Source organism: Lagopus muta, chromosome 4 (assembly GCF_023343835.1).
Source record: "Lagopus muta isolate bLagMut1 chromosome 4, bLagMut1 primary, whole genome shotgun sequence".
Taxonomy (NCBI): domain Eukaryota; kingdom Metazoa; phylum Chordata; class Aves; order Galliformes; family Phasianidae; genus Lagopus; species Lagopus muta.
Genome location: NC_064436.1, coordinates 53,522,818 through 53,541,419, shown reverse-complemented (window position 1 = coordinate 53,541,419; position 18,602 = coordinate 53,522,818). Strand labels below are relative to the sequence as shown.

The window sequence follows — 18,602 nt, the reverse complement described above, 5'->3', positions numbered from 1 at the left end:
ATTCAGCACCGAGTAATACGTGAGAGTGTTCCTATCAGGTGTTGACAACTAGCATCACAAATACATTCTTATCAGCTATCCATAAATCCCATCTTCTCTTTCTCCTCTATTGGGTGTGTGTTCATGAGGTTTGACTAACCTTGGTAAATAATGCTAGGTAAAATCGTAGTATTTGATTTCATGACAAGAGGAGAGTAAATGCTGCAGTTAGTCAGCTTGAAATAAAGTCCTACCACAGCCAAAACGCTTTTCAAATGAGGTAAGTAGCCAAGCAAAGATTGATTAAGCTCTGTGTGAGGTCTGTTTTCTCTGATAAGTACAACTCTGCTAGTTTTGTACATCAGTATTCATCTTTATTATTGTCACATTGACAATCCAGAATTTCTGTTTTGAGCAGACCCATGGTATCTTGTGCCTGTAAAGATACTCCTTGCCTTCAGGATTTCAGTTAAGTACCAATTTTTTTATGTTGCTTGGGTACTTGCTTTATTTCTCAGACATCTCAAAGAGAGGTTCCATCTTTCATGTGAGTTACCTAGATGAGTGAGAACCTGACTCCGGAATGAAATGCTTCAGCTGGATTCTGCTATTGGCCTTATTTAGGTATATGTAGATATGGGAAGAGGAGTACATTCTGCTAACTTCATGGGGTAGATGTTCACAGTTTCTTCTCTGTGACTATATTAATGTCAGGAACTGGGGAATTGGGCAATGTCTATCTGAAAAAATGTTTTACCTAGTCACATAAGGAACAAGATAGATAGCAAATGACCCTGTAGAATGAGTACTAATACTGTTAAATGTTAAGGCTACTGAAGTGTTGGGATCCAGATGGAATCCCCTGGAAAGCTTGATGAACATAGAGTCCTAGAATCATAGAATCACCAAGGTTGGAAAAGACCTCTAAGATCACTCAGTCCAACCGTCCATCACCAATGTTTCCCACTAAATCATGTCCCTCAGTACAAGATCTAAATATTCCTTGAATACTCCCAGGGTTGGTGACTCCACCACATCCCTGGACTGCCCATTCCAGTGCCTGACCAATCCCTTGGAGAAAAAGTATTTTCTAACGTCCAACCTGAATCTCTCCTGCCACAACTTGAGGCCATTCCCTCTAATCCTATTGCTAGTTACATGGGAGAAGAGGTCGACTCCCACCTCACCACAACCTCAGGTAGCTGTAGTGATTGATAAGGTCTCCTCTGAGCCTCTTCTCCAGACTAAACAATCCCAGCTCCCTCAGCCGCTCCCCTTAAGACTCCTCCAGACCCCTCACCATCTTTGTTGCCCTTTGAACACACTCCAGGGCCTCCATATCTTTCTTGTAGTGAAGGGCCCAAATCAACATGTTATAAGGTTTATTACCTGTGTTGTGAGAAAGGAAATCACTAAGCAATTTATAAAAACCTTGGGGAACGTGGGTCAATTTACTGTTAGCTCTTTGGCCAACAAGACAAAGTCCCAGCATGCTGACAAATCCATTGAAAATGGAAATTAGGTCTAAGCACAACTCTAATGAATAGCGAAGGTCTTAAAATCTGTCTTCTCTTAATGACTGGGTCAGGCAGATTTTACATTTCATCACAGCGACAGGACAGAATCTAATCTGAATCTGATCCACAACACTTAAAAGATTACTCTAGAGGTTCTGCAAAGCCTCATGATTAGCAGGACGTAGCAGTGAATTAGCACATGACATGATAAGTGGAGCTAAATAGCACTTTCATTTTCTACCCTAAAAAGTGAAAAGGATAAAAGAGAGTGATGGTGGCGGAAAGCAATTCAGTGTTCATAGAATTCAGCCATATGAACAAAAGATGCAGCTGGTATTTGAGTTGGTGTTACAAAAATTGATGACTTCATATGGGGATGCATTATTATATATCTCATTTCCAAATTACCTAGCTTATTCAAGCAAATCTTACCAAAATGTATCAATTAGATTAGCTCAGTGCATCAATCAGCAGCATTCAAGATGTGCTGACTTCAGTTTTTGTGGTGTCTTCTTTGCAGCATTGTTACTCTTACAAAAAATTGTTTCTGTGGTCCTTTCAGATTTCCAAAGCTGGCTGCATCCAAGTTTTTTCTAGCAGTGGACATTTTGGGTAGTTAGGAACAGCTATTTCCAAAACCACATTTAATTTATTTATTACCTCATCCCAGAACTTATTTTACCCTAGAGCACAACTAAAACATATGTAACTAATTATCCTGAGAATGTCCACAGCTCCCACAGCTCCAGTAAATACAATTCTTTTTTCCCCTTTTCTCATTTTTTTTAATCCTGCTATTTTTCATCCTTTCTGATGTCAGCTAAGTCCTACAGAGAAATTTTCACTGAATAAATTCCCATTTGCATTCATGTGCAAATTCATTTATGTTTTAGAATATTGTTTCAGAATATCTTCTTCTCTTCAAGTAATAACCTAGATTTTGGTCCATGAATCCTTAAGTCTGTTTCTGACACTTAGGGATATCAAACCAGAAAGTCACATAATGAAGACACCAAGGCCCAGATTTAGACCATTTAAATTCCTTTTTAATCTCCATTCCTGGTAATTTCTCTTGGCTACACATGGCTGAAGGTGCAGGGCCTGCCAGGAAGAAATATTAGGCAAAAAGAATAAAGTAAAATTTAGCCAATATAAATGAGATTCTGGGTCTCTGATTTTGATTAAAAAGCAAACCACAAAAACTCTGAGTTCTTCAGGAAAGAAAGTTGTCCTATGAACCTGAAGATTGTTTAAACGCAGCTATTTTCACTGTCCTCCTTCCCAATACAAGAAAGAATAAACACAAAATACTTAGTGAAATGCAGTGGAATCATAAGAGCAACAAAGTCAACTCATTCTGCTTAGAATTCTTTTTGATGGAATATCTGTGAAGTTTGGGTGATAAAGTGAATCCCGATTCTCAGACTGTGATAAAGTGTTTAAAAGCAAACACAAAAAAAAAACAATATAATAAAGTTTGAGGACAGTTTCAGTCAGATGAGTGCTAAAATTTTCTCCACAGATTTTCTGTTCTTCATTGCCACAGAATAGACTCTTCTAACTTGCTCGTGGGAATCAGGAGGGTTGCACATTAGAAGTGTGTTCTGGCCCTACTTCAATGCAGTGTAGAGAACCAAACCTGTTCAGTCGAAGAATTAGAAGCAGCTTAATTCTCATGGAGAGGAGTTCCAAGTATGCTAATTTATCTTATCAAGAATGCTGAAAAATTAGCCTGAAGCAGCCCTCACCAGTCTAAAAAACAGATGTGTGTACCACAGAGAAGTTAGTAAATACTTACAGGTCTTGTTTACATTACAGAGGACCCAGAAGCTCAGCACGTTTCATATTCAGGCTCTTGACCAGAGGTAAAATTCTAGCATCAGAGAAATCAGTGGCAAAGCTCTCCTGAGCTTCAGTAAGGCAAGATCAGCCTGATTAGGCTAATAGAGGACAAGGACTTTTTCAACACAAGAGCAGTTTCATTGCAGTATTCAGAGTATCTGACAATGGAATATGATTCTGTGGCTGATTCCGTTAGCATTGCTATGTGGGAGTGAGTTCTCATTGAAAGTGTTTCTAATCCTGTAAACAAAGAAATTTAATCTTGGCCAATCTATGTTTGTAAAATCCCTTCATATTTTTTCCATGAATATGAAAAGGAATATTTTGCATTCCTGCTTTTTTTTTTTTTTTTTTTTTAATTAGTCAAATGACAACAGTATGTTTTATTCTATAAATGACTTGTAACTCAGTGTGTCCCCAGAAATATTAATCTTCCAGACAAGAAAAGTGGATTTAATGGAAGACATAGAATAAGGATCTGCCCCAGATTTTTAACTAACTGAGTTTCCATATACTCTGTTGGACTTTTGGGGTACAACTGTCTTTGGGAGTGTGAAGTACACTTGAGAAAATTTATACAGAAACTTATCCCACATGTTCCTGCTGTGTGTGTCATTTGTTTTACTTGTTGTCCACTGAAGCTAATGAGCCTATCCACAAGAGTAAACATAAGATGATAAAATTTTCCCTGTTTAGACCCTAATTCACATCTCAAGATGTGTGACCAAATGTCGGACATTCCATTCAGAAGTCCAGATGAACTCATCATAGATAACTCACTGTGTTTCCATCTGTTTCAGATTTAGAGAAAACTATTTGGTTGGAAGAAGAAAAATACATTTTGTATCATTTTAATGCTGAACAGATTTAGTGACATACTTGCTTATTTAATCTACAATATAAGAGAATCTAATGAACTGAGTGAGATGCATATCTTGGCTTCAAATCTGCGCTAAGTGACACCAGAGAAGCTCCATTTGACTTAAATGGAATAGCATTTTTGTTAATGAGTGCAAAATGTATTCCGATGAAAAATATGTGCAAGCATGAATATAAATATTTCAAACTATTGGAAATTACTTAACAGTTCATCTGCATCTTGTATGTGTGTTTTTTCAGAGGAACAGTACTGTTTAGTCAATAAAGAAGTCTGTTTTTCTCCACTGAAGAGTGACTCCCACTCACAATAGCTGCAGAAATAATAGCTAAGTGAATCTTCCAAACGCTGCTAGGAGAATGAAGCACAGTGTTGTGCTGTGCATCAGACACTGCTGTTGTGTGTGCCAGACAGGTTACCTTTGATAAAACACAGCCTGGGGCTGTCCAATGCCAAGCACCTCTTACAGAGCTCATGGCCATCTGCAACATATCGGGAAAATAGGTTTTCTCAGGATGGTCCCAATATGCTTCCTTTCTGTTGTACTGAATACACAGAGGGGTAACAGACATAAAAAATAGGCCTCCCCATAGACCAACTTTGCTGGGGAAATTTGCAGCTTCCGGTGACTGTGACTGGGGAAGCTACCAGGTTTCTTACTCCTTTCCCAGCTCTGCTGCATCATTTGCTCCTGTCTCACGCACCTGGGAGGCCTCAAAGGAGCAATGCCAAGGTGCAAACTGAACTAAAGCTATCCTGTTGTTTGTCTGTGTGGGAAAGGACCATACAGACAAGGTACAAAGGTGGGAAAGAGAAGTATTAACTGCATCAAGGGTTGAGCCATATTCTTAGTGGTTGTTCCATTTTGCACTGGTTTAAAGCATGGCCCAGTAGAGCTGAGAGTATGTTTTCAGTCATCAGCAGCAGGTCCACAACTTTCTCAGATCAGCTACTATAAGGCCTCGTTTTATAGTCCCTAGCTCAAAATTCATCTATACTTTCATTTGTTTGCAATTTTTTTTTTTTCCATGCTAAGTAATGCCTATAAGACACTGCAAGCAATACTGCAGAACAATGCAAGGGTTCAGAAAAAAAATTGAGTCTAATTTTAATTTATGTGTTTGTTTTGTTGTGCAGTTCAGGTTTCTTAAATGTTGTGTTGTCAATTGGCTTCCCTACAGTTGTTCTGTCTTCTAAGTTGTAGGATAAAAGACACAATTCTTAAGCACTGAGACTGGAGTTCCTCCTTCAGTGCAATTGAATTGAGGGAAAAATCAGAGGGCTGCTTCTTTCAAAAAAATTATACAGCATCAAATTGTATAGAAGTTTATTTGGGCATTATTCTATGAAACATCACGAGTGTTCTGGCAGATCTTCTTGTTAGAAAGTGTCACTTTGTTGTTGCAATCTAACTTTGTAATGCCAATTCACCAAAAATTGACAGGATATCTTTTCCAGATGAAGAATTGAATGGAGAAATCAAGATACGAGAACAGCCTTGGCTTTCTCCCAAGTGTGGGGGAACCAACTTTCCAAGTCCATTGTGATTACTGGAAGCTGTGCATGTCACACTCACCATTTCCTGGGGTAGAACAGAAAGAAAAATGTAGTTGAAAGTCTTATCAGCCACTCTGAAACCTGGCAAGCTTACTCTAGTATTGGGCTATTAAAGCCAGTGCTCTCAGTTATCTTTCTGGTTGCAAACTTGCAGCAGTATTGCAAAAGAAAGTGTAGGACAGACTGACTAAACAGATGGCAGAATTAGAGAAAGATTAACCGAAGTGCAGGTGGGAAAAGAGAGATACAAGGCAGAGGCTGAGAAAAGGAATGTGAGCCTTACATGCTGGATTTCATTCAGAAGCAGGTGGTAGTAGAAATGGGATTATCTTCTGTATCCTTTCCACTGACCCTGACTGTCCTTGTAATCTTCTGGGATCAGGAGACTTGGAGTATTACAGTGTCATAAAGGATTCTCAAATACTAGCAGAAGGTGGGCATTTTTGGCCATGAAGGTGAATCTCCTTCCTTTCAGCCTCTGTGATGTAAAATTATGGTCACAACAGGGGCAATAAGCTTTCTTGTTGCTGTTCACCAGGTAGGTGAGATTTCCTGCCCATCAGTTTGAGCAGTTTGGGCATTTCTCAGATGTAATCTCACATAGCACTTCATTCATTAAGCCTGTTTTCTCTGAGCCTCTTCAATCTTGTTAACTGCGATGTTTTCTGGATATATACTGTCCTATACAACAGGCAGAAGAGACATTTGTTATTTGGACAGTGATATAAACGAGCAATATATCTTCACAGAATTATAGAGTAACAGAATGTCTTGAGTTGGAAGGGACCTTAAAGATCATCTAGTTCCAACTCCACTGCCATGGGCAGGGTTGCCACCCACTAGATCAGATGTTTTGGAGCAGTGATTTAACAACTAATAGTTTCCTTTAAAAATAAATAAAATATTCTTTTATAAAGATTTATTAATCATCTTCTAAAAAATCTGGTGTCTACTATCAGAGAGGACGATTTGAACACTGGTACGCTAGTAGTCTTAGGGCTTCTGGTACAGGTAACTACCAGTTTCTAAAAGGGTATTTCTCTCACAGAAATGCCTTTAAAAATATATTGAGATCACCTGATGGAAATCAAAATGGAAGTGTTACTATACCGTGTGCCTGTCTCCTTATAGATTTGTAACAATCAGAAGTAAGTGAATCCTGCACTCTCAGGAGGATCAGTTATACAATGCTATCCAGTATTCATGTGATCGTGGGGTGACACTGAGGTCAGCCTGGGCACTGGGCACCTCCTGGGGCCTTTGCAAAAGGCCACTCAGCTGGGTCCTCAGCCCTCATTTGCTGTCTGGGTAAAAGATGTCGTGGGCACACTGAGGTCATGTAGCAATCATTTCTTCCTTCTGCCATGTGTAAATGGAATAAGAAATGAGAACGTTATGTGAAGAACACTGCAGGGAACACTAAGCAAAAATTGTTCTACAGTTGGAAAAATGTAATTATTAGATTTCCTCTTTCTGCTTCTATAAATTGCTGTGCAAGGAGAAGGGGAAATGTAGAAGGAGGGAAGAAGGCTGAAGTTTGAATTTTAATTAGCCATTTGCACTGTAGTTGGAACATAGACCAGGAAGTCTTCAGATCAGAAATGATACTTCTTTAAGTTGTCTCAAGTTCTTAAAAGTTTAATGCTGAATTTTATTGCACTGTCTCAGTAATGCAATGAACTCTGCAATGAAGTGGTCGCTCTCTAGTGTGTGGTGTGTAACTTCTTCAGTGTGCAAAGGATCACTTTGCTGCAAATAACACTTCAGTCTGAAAGGCAGAAAAGTAGTGTTTTGCAAGTCACATTTTTCTTTCCCAGTTCATCTTGTGTTCCCTGTAGTTGATGGAAAAACTACCAAAAACAGTGGACCAAAGAAGGACAAAATGAGGAGATGGATGGAAAAGCTGGTAGTCTTTCATATTTAGTTTAAGACACTTGAACTTTGAGCATTCATGGTCCTGTGACTCTGAGTCATGTCTGTGTTCTCTGAAATATGTTGGCTTCCCTTCCAGCTCCTCTTCTCTGTGATGTCCTCTGGTTCAGTTACTCATATTAAATCACATTTCAAATCTGCTCTCTTGCTCTATTGAGTGCTGCCATGTGTACCACTAACAGAACAGCACTGGTATGGCTGCAGTGCCACGAGATGAGTCCCACGGCTGGAGCATGAGCCCTGTGGGAAGAAGGTTGGTCCAGGCAGGTGGAGCGGGGCAAGGAGCTGCTGTACACTTCAGACAGAACAGTGCATCGTGAACCAGCGAGCACTGAGCCTCATCTACACATGTGGCTCACATCTGCCAGGTTCTGAAAGATAAACTAGTGATGACCATTTGCAGATTGATCAGTCCTTGTATACATGAGGATGTAGTTTGGTAGCATTAAGAAGAAGAACTCACCTTACATGCCTTCAACTTGTATTTGCTGGATATATAATGGAGTACTCTAAGTGAGATTCTAAAAATAAGAGCCAACTTTTAAATACAGAAAGTCTTGCACCCAGGAGAGGATGACTTAAAATAGGAGTTCCACCTAGCAGTGGAAGAATGCTCAATGGTTTTGTTACCGTATGCTATTAGAATGGGGCATGAAATGATTCCAGAAAAACTGCAAGCCAGCTCTCCAAAGCTGAAAGCAGTTCCCAAGCATAGTTAATTAGGAACAGAAAATTAACATGAGAATTGTTCATTAAAATTAGTACTGTTTAAGAATCTACTGCTGTTTTTTCCATGTCCCGCATAAAGGAGAAGTAAAAGGAAACAAGACTAAGTTACAAGTCAGTGTGCAGAGATGATAAAGGGAAGTAAAAAGAATAAATGGATTATTTAGAGATAATTCTGTTCCATATTTGCAGCAGAACAGGAATGCATATTGCCCCAGATGGATGGGAAACAGCACTGTACTGTACCATTATCTGCCTGACACAGAGCTGTGTAGCTGCCTTTAGTGTGCCTTGCCATTCTCTGGAGCTGGAGCATTAATCTGACATATGGTGGGCATATGGGAGGAAATCTTCAAATACTGAATTCCAAATGAATGGGCTTGTATATTTACAGGTTACCTACAAACAAAGGTACATTTATCGCCCTGTCACAGCAACGTATCTGTGTACCTATGTGTCTTCTTGGCTATATCACTCAGCACTGCCATACAGTCAGGCTGTTTCGTGCTTGGATCATTTCATGACCAGCTTCACTTTTTAACCCTACACTCGCACGAGTCAAGGAAGCAACAAACTATTGCACAGCAATTAGGTTATTGGTGATAAAAGATCCCCTACAGTTTAACCTAACTATACCGTACAGATAAGTTGAAAGTAAGGGACAGTTTATTCATGTACACATTATGCAGATGTTAGCAAGTGAGAAGTGACAGGTTGCCATCCTGTGTGATAGTAAAAGAAAGACACTAAGAAGTGATAATGAAAGAGGAATCAGAAAGAAATGGGGTGCAAAGAAGAATGGTCTCAATGCCCCTTAGATGCATCATTTGAGTAAACATTTAGAGAATACTGGAAAATTGGGAAATTTCCAAAGAGAGATGGGATTGTGCTGTCTACTATTTTAAGATCTAAAAAGAGGTTATCCAGAGGTGTCCAGTTCATATGAAACATATTTGAGATGTATTCTTCATAAAGATAATTGAAGTTTCAATCGTGTATCAAAAATGTAAGTATAAAATTATATTGAATTCCATTTGATACAGTTTTTTAGTTTCCTTGAAAAAATTGATTTTCTTCAGTGGGATTTCTTGCAGGATAGCATGTGTGCTGGATGCTGTTACAACAGACTTCCAATCTGATATTTGTTTCGAGGGCATAATAAATTTGCAGTCAGAGAAAAAAAATGACACCTGAATCATTTAGATTCTCTTCACCAATTTAAATATCTTGAAGACATCCATAAAATACATCAAGAAGTCAAGTTGTTTCCCAGAGTTAATTTGGATTTTTCAAAGATTCATTTCTCATCAGTTTCCCACAGTTGACCAATGTCCAATTAAAGTTGACTTTATGTAGAAGTTTTGATGAAGACTTAGGAATATTAGTAAAGGGAAGACGGCCAAAGTCTGTTCTGCCTAGGGATCTCCTCTGATGGGACTCAGGCAGAGACTTGTCTCATCTGGAAGTACTGAAGCTAGCAGACAGAGAGGGAGACCTGGAAGTTTGTCTTCCAAGGAAAACTTAACCCAAGTCAGCACATGAGGCTGCGGGTTTGCTAACTGGTGTGGTATGGTGTGGTGTGGTATGGTATGATGTGGCTGTAGACAGTGAAGTCATAATCAATGCCACATCAGTAGTCATGAATGAGGATAGTGGCAGGAACTGACTGGTACTATTCATGATGAACATTTTTCAATAGGAAAATGTACATCTCTTGGGAAAAAATAATCGTTCTTTCAGTTTTCTTTTTAAGAGTGAAAAATATTTCCTCCTTTCTGCTCTTCTCTTTCACCAGGGAAGATGAAATGGAAAGAGAACACAGGAAAAGAAAGCAAACCGGCAAACCTGTAGCAGATAGGGCATTTTTCTGACATGTTTTCTAAGAAAACATTTTTTTCCCTGGCTCTAGTAAGCGTGACAGACTTGCTGTGTTCTGGTGCTTCCTACACCATTCAGATGGCAGCCAAGTAGAAGTAAGGGTATTTGTTTTGGGTTCTTTTTTCTTGTGGTGTTTTCACAGAATTGTTCCGTCTTCATCTTTTTATTTCCATTAGAACTTAACACAAAGCAAACCCTAATATTTGCAAGCATTTCCTTAGTAACTAGCACTTAAAATAGTAAAATCTCAGCATTGACCTCATTCCTTGCTCTCTGCTCTCCTTCATTTGATATAGAGGATTCTAAGAAAAGGAAATGGGATGGGCAGGCATGGTCCAAGCAAGGGATTAGCTCTGTGAAGACCTGAATCCAGGAAAGGGGTTCATCAGAGAAGTTGTCTGTCAGATGCTGCTGTATATATGCTGTTGAAAATACCACTTTTTCTCTTATTGCAACAAAACTCTATTAACATCACTATTTAACTTCCACTTTTTGTGTTTTCCTTGGAGAGAAAAACTGCCAAAAGGAAATTCTTTTGCCTACGGCCAAGTAATTTTATTCGAAACTCTTGTGTTGGAAAGGGGTTGCTAAAATCCCATTGGAATCTCCCTTCTGCAATGTTTCTGTACAAACACAGCATGGCACTATGTTAAATCACCATGGCTAAATGAGCTCTGCAATCCATGACCTCAGAAAAATAAACTGATCATATGGGTTGTATCACAGTAGAAAAGATGAATACAGAATATATCTTCTTTAATTAGGAAATCTTTCTGTTCCAGGTATTCAAAAAGTGAGGCTAATTCGTGTGAGCATATTACATCTGGGCAGACTTAAAAATGCATCAACACAGAATATTTTAAAGTTGCAGCTTCCTAGGGGAAATTCAATAATTTTTTAGGGCCAAACACTGAAGCCAATAGGATTTTGTTCTGTAAAATCAGAATAAAACAAAACAGCCCCATGTTTCCCCTTGACTACTGATGACAGGCACCAGAGCTCCACAAAGGAAAACAGAAAATGAGCAGTAATGAATTCAGAAGTGATGTTGCCAAGTTACAATACTATCTTCATTTAAGTCTGTTCTAAGAATTTTTCCAAGGTATTCACAGGAAATAAATAGCTTATGAAATCAGCAGTATAGTTTCAGTGGAACCATTGACATACCCAAGAGCCCAAGTTAGAGCTTTTTCATGTGAGTGAGACTATCACCACCAGCAGAATTAAGCATGGTTCAACAGTCAGTTGAGTCAGTAAGGTAGTTTGGCAAAAAATGTGGGTACAATCACTTGCTCTGTCTGGATTTTTGCAAGTCTTTTGTACTTCAGGATGATCCGTTGTGTTCCATTGGATACTTTTACACACAATGACCACATCAACTCTTGACATTTTCACATCATGCTAATTTCTAAGGTCAAATTTCAGACACTAAAAGAAAGTCCACACACGAGCAGTCTTTGAAAACAGGATCATCACATTGGCAAGGCAGAGGTTGCTTCCTGAAGGGCTGACTAACTGCACTGTCATGGCTGTTGTCTTACCAGTGCTTGCTGTTCTGTTAACATCACTGGGTTCTTTGGATGTAAAATGAGAGCATCGATAACCTCCTCCTGCCTGGCACATATGTAAAGGGGAAAATATTACAAGACAGACAGGCATGTGGGTGTTTCTTGTAAAGGACGCTGTCTAGCATCTCAGAACTGTCTTTCTTACAGCTCCGTGAATTTTGTCAAGTGGCGATGTGATTTCACAGTTTTATCCTTTGCCTTGCATTCATGCTCTCTTGCTCCTCTCTGTCACATCCATGTTTGAAGAGCACAGAATCCTGGAGGAGTGGTGAGGAAGAGACAGACAGCTGTCACAGCTGCCGATGCCGGGGCTGTGTGAGCTGCAGGCTTCAAATGCCACACTGGCAATGCCATTCAAAACAGTCATATGAGTCATGTGTTGAGTCGCCTGCTCAGGTTGAGGTTTGGATGGACATAATGACTGCTTCTGTACATAAACAAAGAAATATACTGTCCTACAAAGTAGGGAGGAAAAAGCTCTTTGAGGCTGTTAGAAGTCCAGGCAAATCTCTCTGCATCCCCTCTGCCTTTCTGTGGGTAAGATGCCTCATACACGATATATGTTCCACATGACTCATTTTCCTTCTCTTACTAAGATCACTTGTAAAACAAAACTTTCAGTCATTAAAAGCAAGTCTCTGGCATTTTGTATTCAGTAAAAGTTAAATGACTTCTCTAAAATCTTTCTGAATTTCTCTACAGTGGGTTTGTGAGGTTGTGTCACAGATCTGACAGTCATAGTGAAAGAGGAATATAGCCTGCTCCATATACGAATGAGGAAGTCTGCTCTTTTACGTAGAGTCAGTATATTGCACATGAAAGATCTGGAAAGCTTGCCTTTTCCACCTCAAGCTGAAAATACCATAGCTCAGCCCAGAAACCTCTCTGCTTGGGAATTACAGAGGATGGGGTAAGGCAGTTCTGTGGCTCAGTGATTCAGGGCACTGCAAGAACGTCGCATGCTGATGCTGTAAGCCAAGCCAAATGAAAGTCTTGTAAGTGCTTATTGTACGATTTAAAGACACTCTTAAACCTTTCTGCACTGTTACTCTGCTTTCATCTTACTTTATATTAGCTCTTTTAACAATACATTTAAGATATTTTAACAATATATTTATATTTTACATGAAGAGAACTTCATGCAAAAATTGAATAATTAATTAAATGATCTATGTCTAGTGCCATAAAGCAGAACTATGTCAGTTTTTATTGAATTGAATTATATTTTGCCTGCCCTTCCTAACTAATATTGGAAGTTCTCATACTGGAAGATGAGGAGACTGCTCTGAAGCTGAAATTTTCTCTCTGTGAACCATATAGCTATAATTTTAGGCCTTTGAGGAAAGTCTAAATGTCTCTCTGAACAAGTGCTGTGGCTGCTCTTGAGGTGTCTGATTCAAGCAGACAGCCTGTGTGTAATTGGTCCCTCTTGCCCGTGAGTCCTTCCCTCTAGGTGGAATGGTGAGATCTGAACAGGCATCTGAACCTCCATGGCATGTGTGTATGCAGGCTGACTGAACTTTTGCATGGTGGGGAATCGATGTTTCATGTTCATAGGCCTTTGATAAGGATCTTGAGGATCACTGATAATCTTATTGATTGTTCTGTGCCTCTGAGCAGGAGGGAGGAGTTAACATTAACCTGAAAGACAAGTGAGTTGGCTACAAGTTTCTGCTCTTGCTTGTTGCTTCAAACAGCTTCTAGAATACTGCAGTTAGAATACTGCAGTTTTTGCTTTTACCATTCAAGAATTATCTTAAAAAAATAATGAACTCAAAGATGATCCGTAGCAACAGGTAAACAATGGGAGAATGTACAGAAAAAGATTTGAGGAGCTCTGCGTATTGGGTGGATGACAAAGTTGAGGGAAAGTCTGCAAATCATGCTCTTTGAAGAAGAAAAAAGCATGATGGAAAGAAGGGCTTTGCAATCCAATGAAAAAATATGTAACTAAGTAAATGAGATCTGAGGCCTCCCCTAAAATCCCAACAGAAAAGAAAAGCTTTCATATGAAGTCCAGCAGCTTCATTTTTGGTCTGACAGAGATGAAAGCAGAGGGAACTGTTCCTGCTGCTGGGTCAGGTGAGGGCACTGCCTTGGCAAGATGAGGTGTGGCCATGGCTTTGGCCCAGCAGCAGTGGCAAGGATGTGTTGTTGCATTAAATGTGGAGATGCACTGGGGAGGTACACAGGAAGCCCAGCAATGAAATGCCTGTACCATTGACAGGACACGTGAACTGCTGCAAGCTTCTCCAGAAGCATGGATTGATTTTAGTACCCTTGGTAAAGCAATCCTTTCATCGTGTATTAAGATTGAGTAAATAAGAAAAAGAAATAAAAACTAAAAAGAGTAACAAATCTCTTTTTGGCTTTCAGAGGAAGTACTTTTTAAGTTTATTTTTTAGGTCAAATGATCAAATTTGACAATCTAGAGTCATAGGCAAAGCCACCAACACGCCAGGATACAGTTTGCTCCCACAAATGTCAGACAAATTCTGAAGAGGTAAGGAAAATGTCTCCACTCTCATCATAATTCAGAATCAGCATTTCAGGTAAAAGAGGATGAGAGCATTTCAGATCTCTGACTGAACTGTGTATTTTACAAGTGTAAAATGCCAAGTATTTGGCATCTGCTATATACCATTTCAAATGATAATAGATCCTGCCATCAAAAGCAGCGCTGATCAAAACTCAGACAGCACACTGCCAGTGACTGCAGGAAGGGCCTGGCTTATAAAAATGTCTGAAAATTTTCTTGTGAAGTACAGAAAAATGGCCAGTTTTAGAACATTTTTTTTTCCTTTTCTGGAAATGATTAGATTTGGTGATGAAAGTTATAACAGAGTGTAGAGACTGGAAAGTTTTTCTGGAATAATGAAGGAACTGCAGAATGGAAGATGTCATTCCAAAATCTTTAAAGAAACTCCATAGCAGGTACGAATAAATCCATGAACAACTTGATTCACTTGATTCACTTTATACTTGTTGTCCTAATGGGGAGAAAAGCGAGCTTCCAAAATTATAATCTCCATATCGAGGAAAACTAAGAAAAATCAATTGCAGAATATTTACTGCCCTTAAAATTTCTCTATTAGTTTTTGGCAGAGTAAAATGTAACTGGTCAAAGTCAACACATAATTAAATCTATCTGAATTCCACTACTTGCCTAAGCTGACATATACTATCAAACTTTTTCATACACCTGTACTACCTGTCTTCCTTTTCTAAATACAATAATTTTGATGTATATTTTTTGAATTTTTTTGTTTTGTAAAATAGTTTTGAATTCTTTATGGAAAAAGTAATTCAGAATAATTACAGGGATAACTACCCACATGGTGCACAAAGCCTACTTTAGTTTGACACAAGTAATCACATAGAACTGTGGTGTTAGTGGGGAAAAAGGAATGTCACTTCATAGGTTACTAGAAGTGCAACAGTTTAAGTTGCACAGCTAACAGTTATCCTTCAATCATAATAGATTGACATTCATAACTTATTTTTCATTGGCAATGATTCACAATAATAAAAAACCTGAAACAGCACCTTTTTGTTTTTTTTTTTAAACATACATTTGACACTAAAGTGAAAGGGAAGCCATTTAATAAAAGTAATGACCAGAAGAGACCATAAATAACCCATTTAGACATCATTAGAGGAAAATTAGAAATAATGAAGAATATACAGCAAAGTTCAATAAGTGGTTTTGTTCTTTTTTCATGGGAGAGAAAATACAGTGCTCTATTTGTACAATCGATTGATGCTGTACTTTCCACTACATTATCAAAAGCCATCTATAATTAACATACAGGGATGGGAGCTTTTACTGCTCATTTATCCCACCTGTTCAGGACACCTTTCTCAGGAGAGACTAAATTACTTTCTGAAAGTACCTAAAGACAGAGGACATGAATTCCTTTCTCTGGATCAAATAACATGTATTATTATTGTAAAGTGGCCTTCTTCATCAGAGTACAACAACAACAACAACAACAAAAAAAAGAAGAAAAGGCTTTTGTCAGGCAGAGGAACAAAGTGAGCTGAATGTAGGCATAAGTAATCTCAACATGAATCAGGTGAGAGAATTTCTTTTTTAAAATCAGAAAAATTTAATGTTCTTCATTGAGAGTCTTAGTAAGATGCTCCATGGAAAATCTGTTTGCTCACATTTGAGAATTCAGACTTATACATGTACAGCAGGCACTTGAGTGAATTGTGAAAACTGCTCTTTGAGAGTAATGAAGGAGCTTGTCTTATTTATCACAGCAGAAGAAAGTCTGGAATGTAATGTGATTGCTTTCTGGGAACACAACTGAGGGCTAAGTACCAAGACACATAGGTGAACTAAGGGCACGTATGGGAGACTGCTAGATAGGTATGGGACCACTATTAAATTTAAACTTGTAATTAGGCAACCATTTTAAATCACCAGATTGGTGCAACTATTTTAGCAAAACCTAGGGGAAGGGTAAAAACATGAGAGATGATGCTGATGCTGGTACCTTTGTACCAGTTGCAGGACTATTTCATCTGGCTCTGGAGTTCAGCTAGCTCATCCTTCAACCCATACTGAGAGAAGCCATTGGCTCTGAAAACAGGCATTTTAAATCAAAGCGACTCCTTCCTGTAGCAGCGGTATCAGAGGCTGAAACAGTCAGAAGCTGAAACTAAACAAATTCAAATCAAAATAAGATGAAAATGTTAATTCTGAATGTAATCGTAGCAATTTGTCAGTTTGCATTTCCTCTAAGTAGAAACTTTGAAATCAAAATGGCATGTTTTCCCTAAAAGATAGTTTTTTGTTCATTCATAGTACTGGGCTTGAATCAGGAACAGATTCATGGAAATCATGTGGCTTGTATTTTGCTGTGTGTCAGACAGATTACTCCCATAGTGCCTAAAACCTCACTGCTATCATTCGACTTATTTACATTCAACCTCCTTTTAAAATGCAAGAACAGCGTAAATCAGACTTAATCAGTGTAAATGAGAGTTGGGGCCTACGGTTCAGCGCTTCTGTGAAACAAAAATACATTGTTTTACGATATGTCTTTAATCTTGAATCGCTTTACTTCATGCATGGTGATAGCTCGCAACAGTAGATTATATTCCAGTACTTTTTTGTGTAGCTTCCTTTGCAGAGGAGGCCAGCCTCTAAGTTAACTTCTGGAAGTAACTTTGGAAACTAAATTTCAGGCAATGCTCCAAGAAAAAGAGGCACATGTTAAGGAACTGACATAACTTTTTAACACCACAACCAGCATATTTCTTCAGAAAAACACAGCCAAAAAGAGTTGCCAAAACCAATATTGATCTAGTCCTCCATCCAATCAACAAATGCCATTGTTTATAAGATATAACTTTTCTTGGTAAAAGTTCAAAGCTAAATGCCAAGGATTTAAAAAACTATTAAAATAAGAGGATTTAGATTTCCAGAAACTCTGGCCTGTTTTCAGCCCCAGTGAGTATTCGAAGCCATTAGAAAAGTATCCAAAAAAACCTCCTTGGTTTTTATATGGAATCTAATGGTGAAATGACAGCAAAAGAAACATGGGTGCAGGCATATAGGTATGTGTATGGTATAGTTATACATAAAAAAATATTTTAAAAATTTTGTATCCAAAAATGGCACTTCAGATTTTCTGAATCACCGAAATTCAATCTGACACAAAGAAAAGGGAATTATGTGGTATGATCAAATGAAGTTTGCAGAATCTCCTGTGTATTGATAAAATGTCTGCTCTTCTAATCCAGCAAAATAAAAACTGTGTTGCGTTCAAAATTCCATGAGCTTAGGTTTTAAAATCATAAATCCATTGAATCATTGCATAGGCATGAGATTTATTTACCTTTTCCTTAAGATGCTTCTTAGCAGAATCAGTCAAATGTTCCTGAATTTTCCATGGCAGTAATAGATCCAGAACTAAGCAAACCCAGAATAAGTAGAGCAAACATTTATCTTTTTGTAAGAGATTTTCACAGTTCCTGTCAACAAGGGTGAATTTGGGCTTCGTTTATGAAAGACACTACAGGAGCTTTAAATTACATGTATTCAGGTAGGCTGTACTGCAAAAAGCTAACTTATCAACTAATCTTCAGTATCCTCAACAAGTGGGAGTTGAGCTTTTGAAAGGTTGGAGTGGTAGTCTGTGTTCTAGATAGCACCATAAGAGCATTCTTGAAATGTTAGTTTTTCATCTAGTTTAACAGGCCTTTTAGGTAATGATGAAGTGTCCTGTTTAGACATTGAATGGTAATATTGGGTTTGTTTTCATAACCTTTAAATTCCTGGAACCCTAGTGTGGCCATCTGATGGTCAACAGAGTTCTGTGGAGCTCTGTTTGAGGCACTCCTGCTTTTTGCTTAGATTTAAGATTTTGGTGTGGAGGTGAGGTGATTGGATGTTAACTCCTAAGAAAGCACCAGTTTGTCTATTTGCTAGGAATCCTCATTATTTACTGAGTTGAGTAGCAACAGTACTTCGTTCTCCCTTTTGCTATTTCAGTGGCCCATGAGAGCCTCCAAAGAGACATAGCACATCCTCTTTTTTGCCTCTACATGCACATGACTTAAAGTTTCTGTCCTGTGACACAGCACACAACAGTGGCTTGAATTCTGAGTGTTACATCGATAGCCCAGGATATGACAGGGGACTGTTCCATTTCTAAAATGTCTTCCTATATATATATATATATATATATATATATATATATATATATATATATA

General features: G+C 38.5%; 1 protein-coding gene across 2 annotated transcripts in view; it reads left to right on the top strand.

The window, feature by feature from the left end:
- Positions 1-18,602, top strand: part of RBPJ (recombination signal binding protein for immunoglobulin kappa J region) — a 147,077-nt gene that overhangs the window by 39,648 nt on the left and 88,827 nt on the right. Inside the window, exon 1 of one of the 2 annotated variants that reach the window (XM_048941448.1) lies at positions 12,700-12,871. The exons of the other annotated variant lie outside the window; for it this stretch is intronic. Coding sequence (XP_048797405.1) covers positions 12,861-12,871 — 11 coding nt within the window. The 5' untranslated portion in view covers positions 12,700-12,860. Of the gene's footprint in view, positions 1-12,699; positions 12,872-18,602 lie in introns of those variants that run through there. 2 annotated transcript variants of the gene reach the window in all.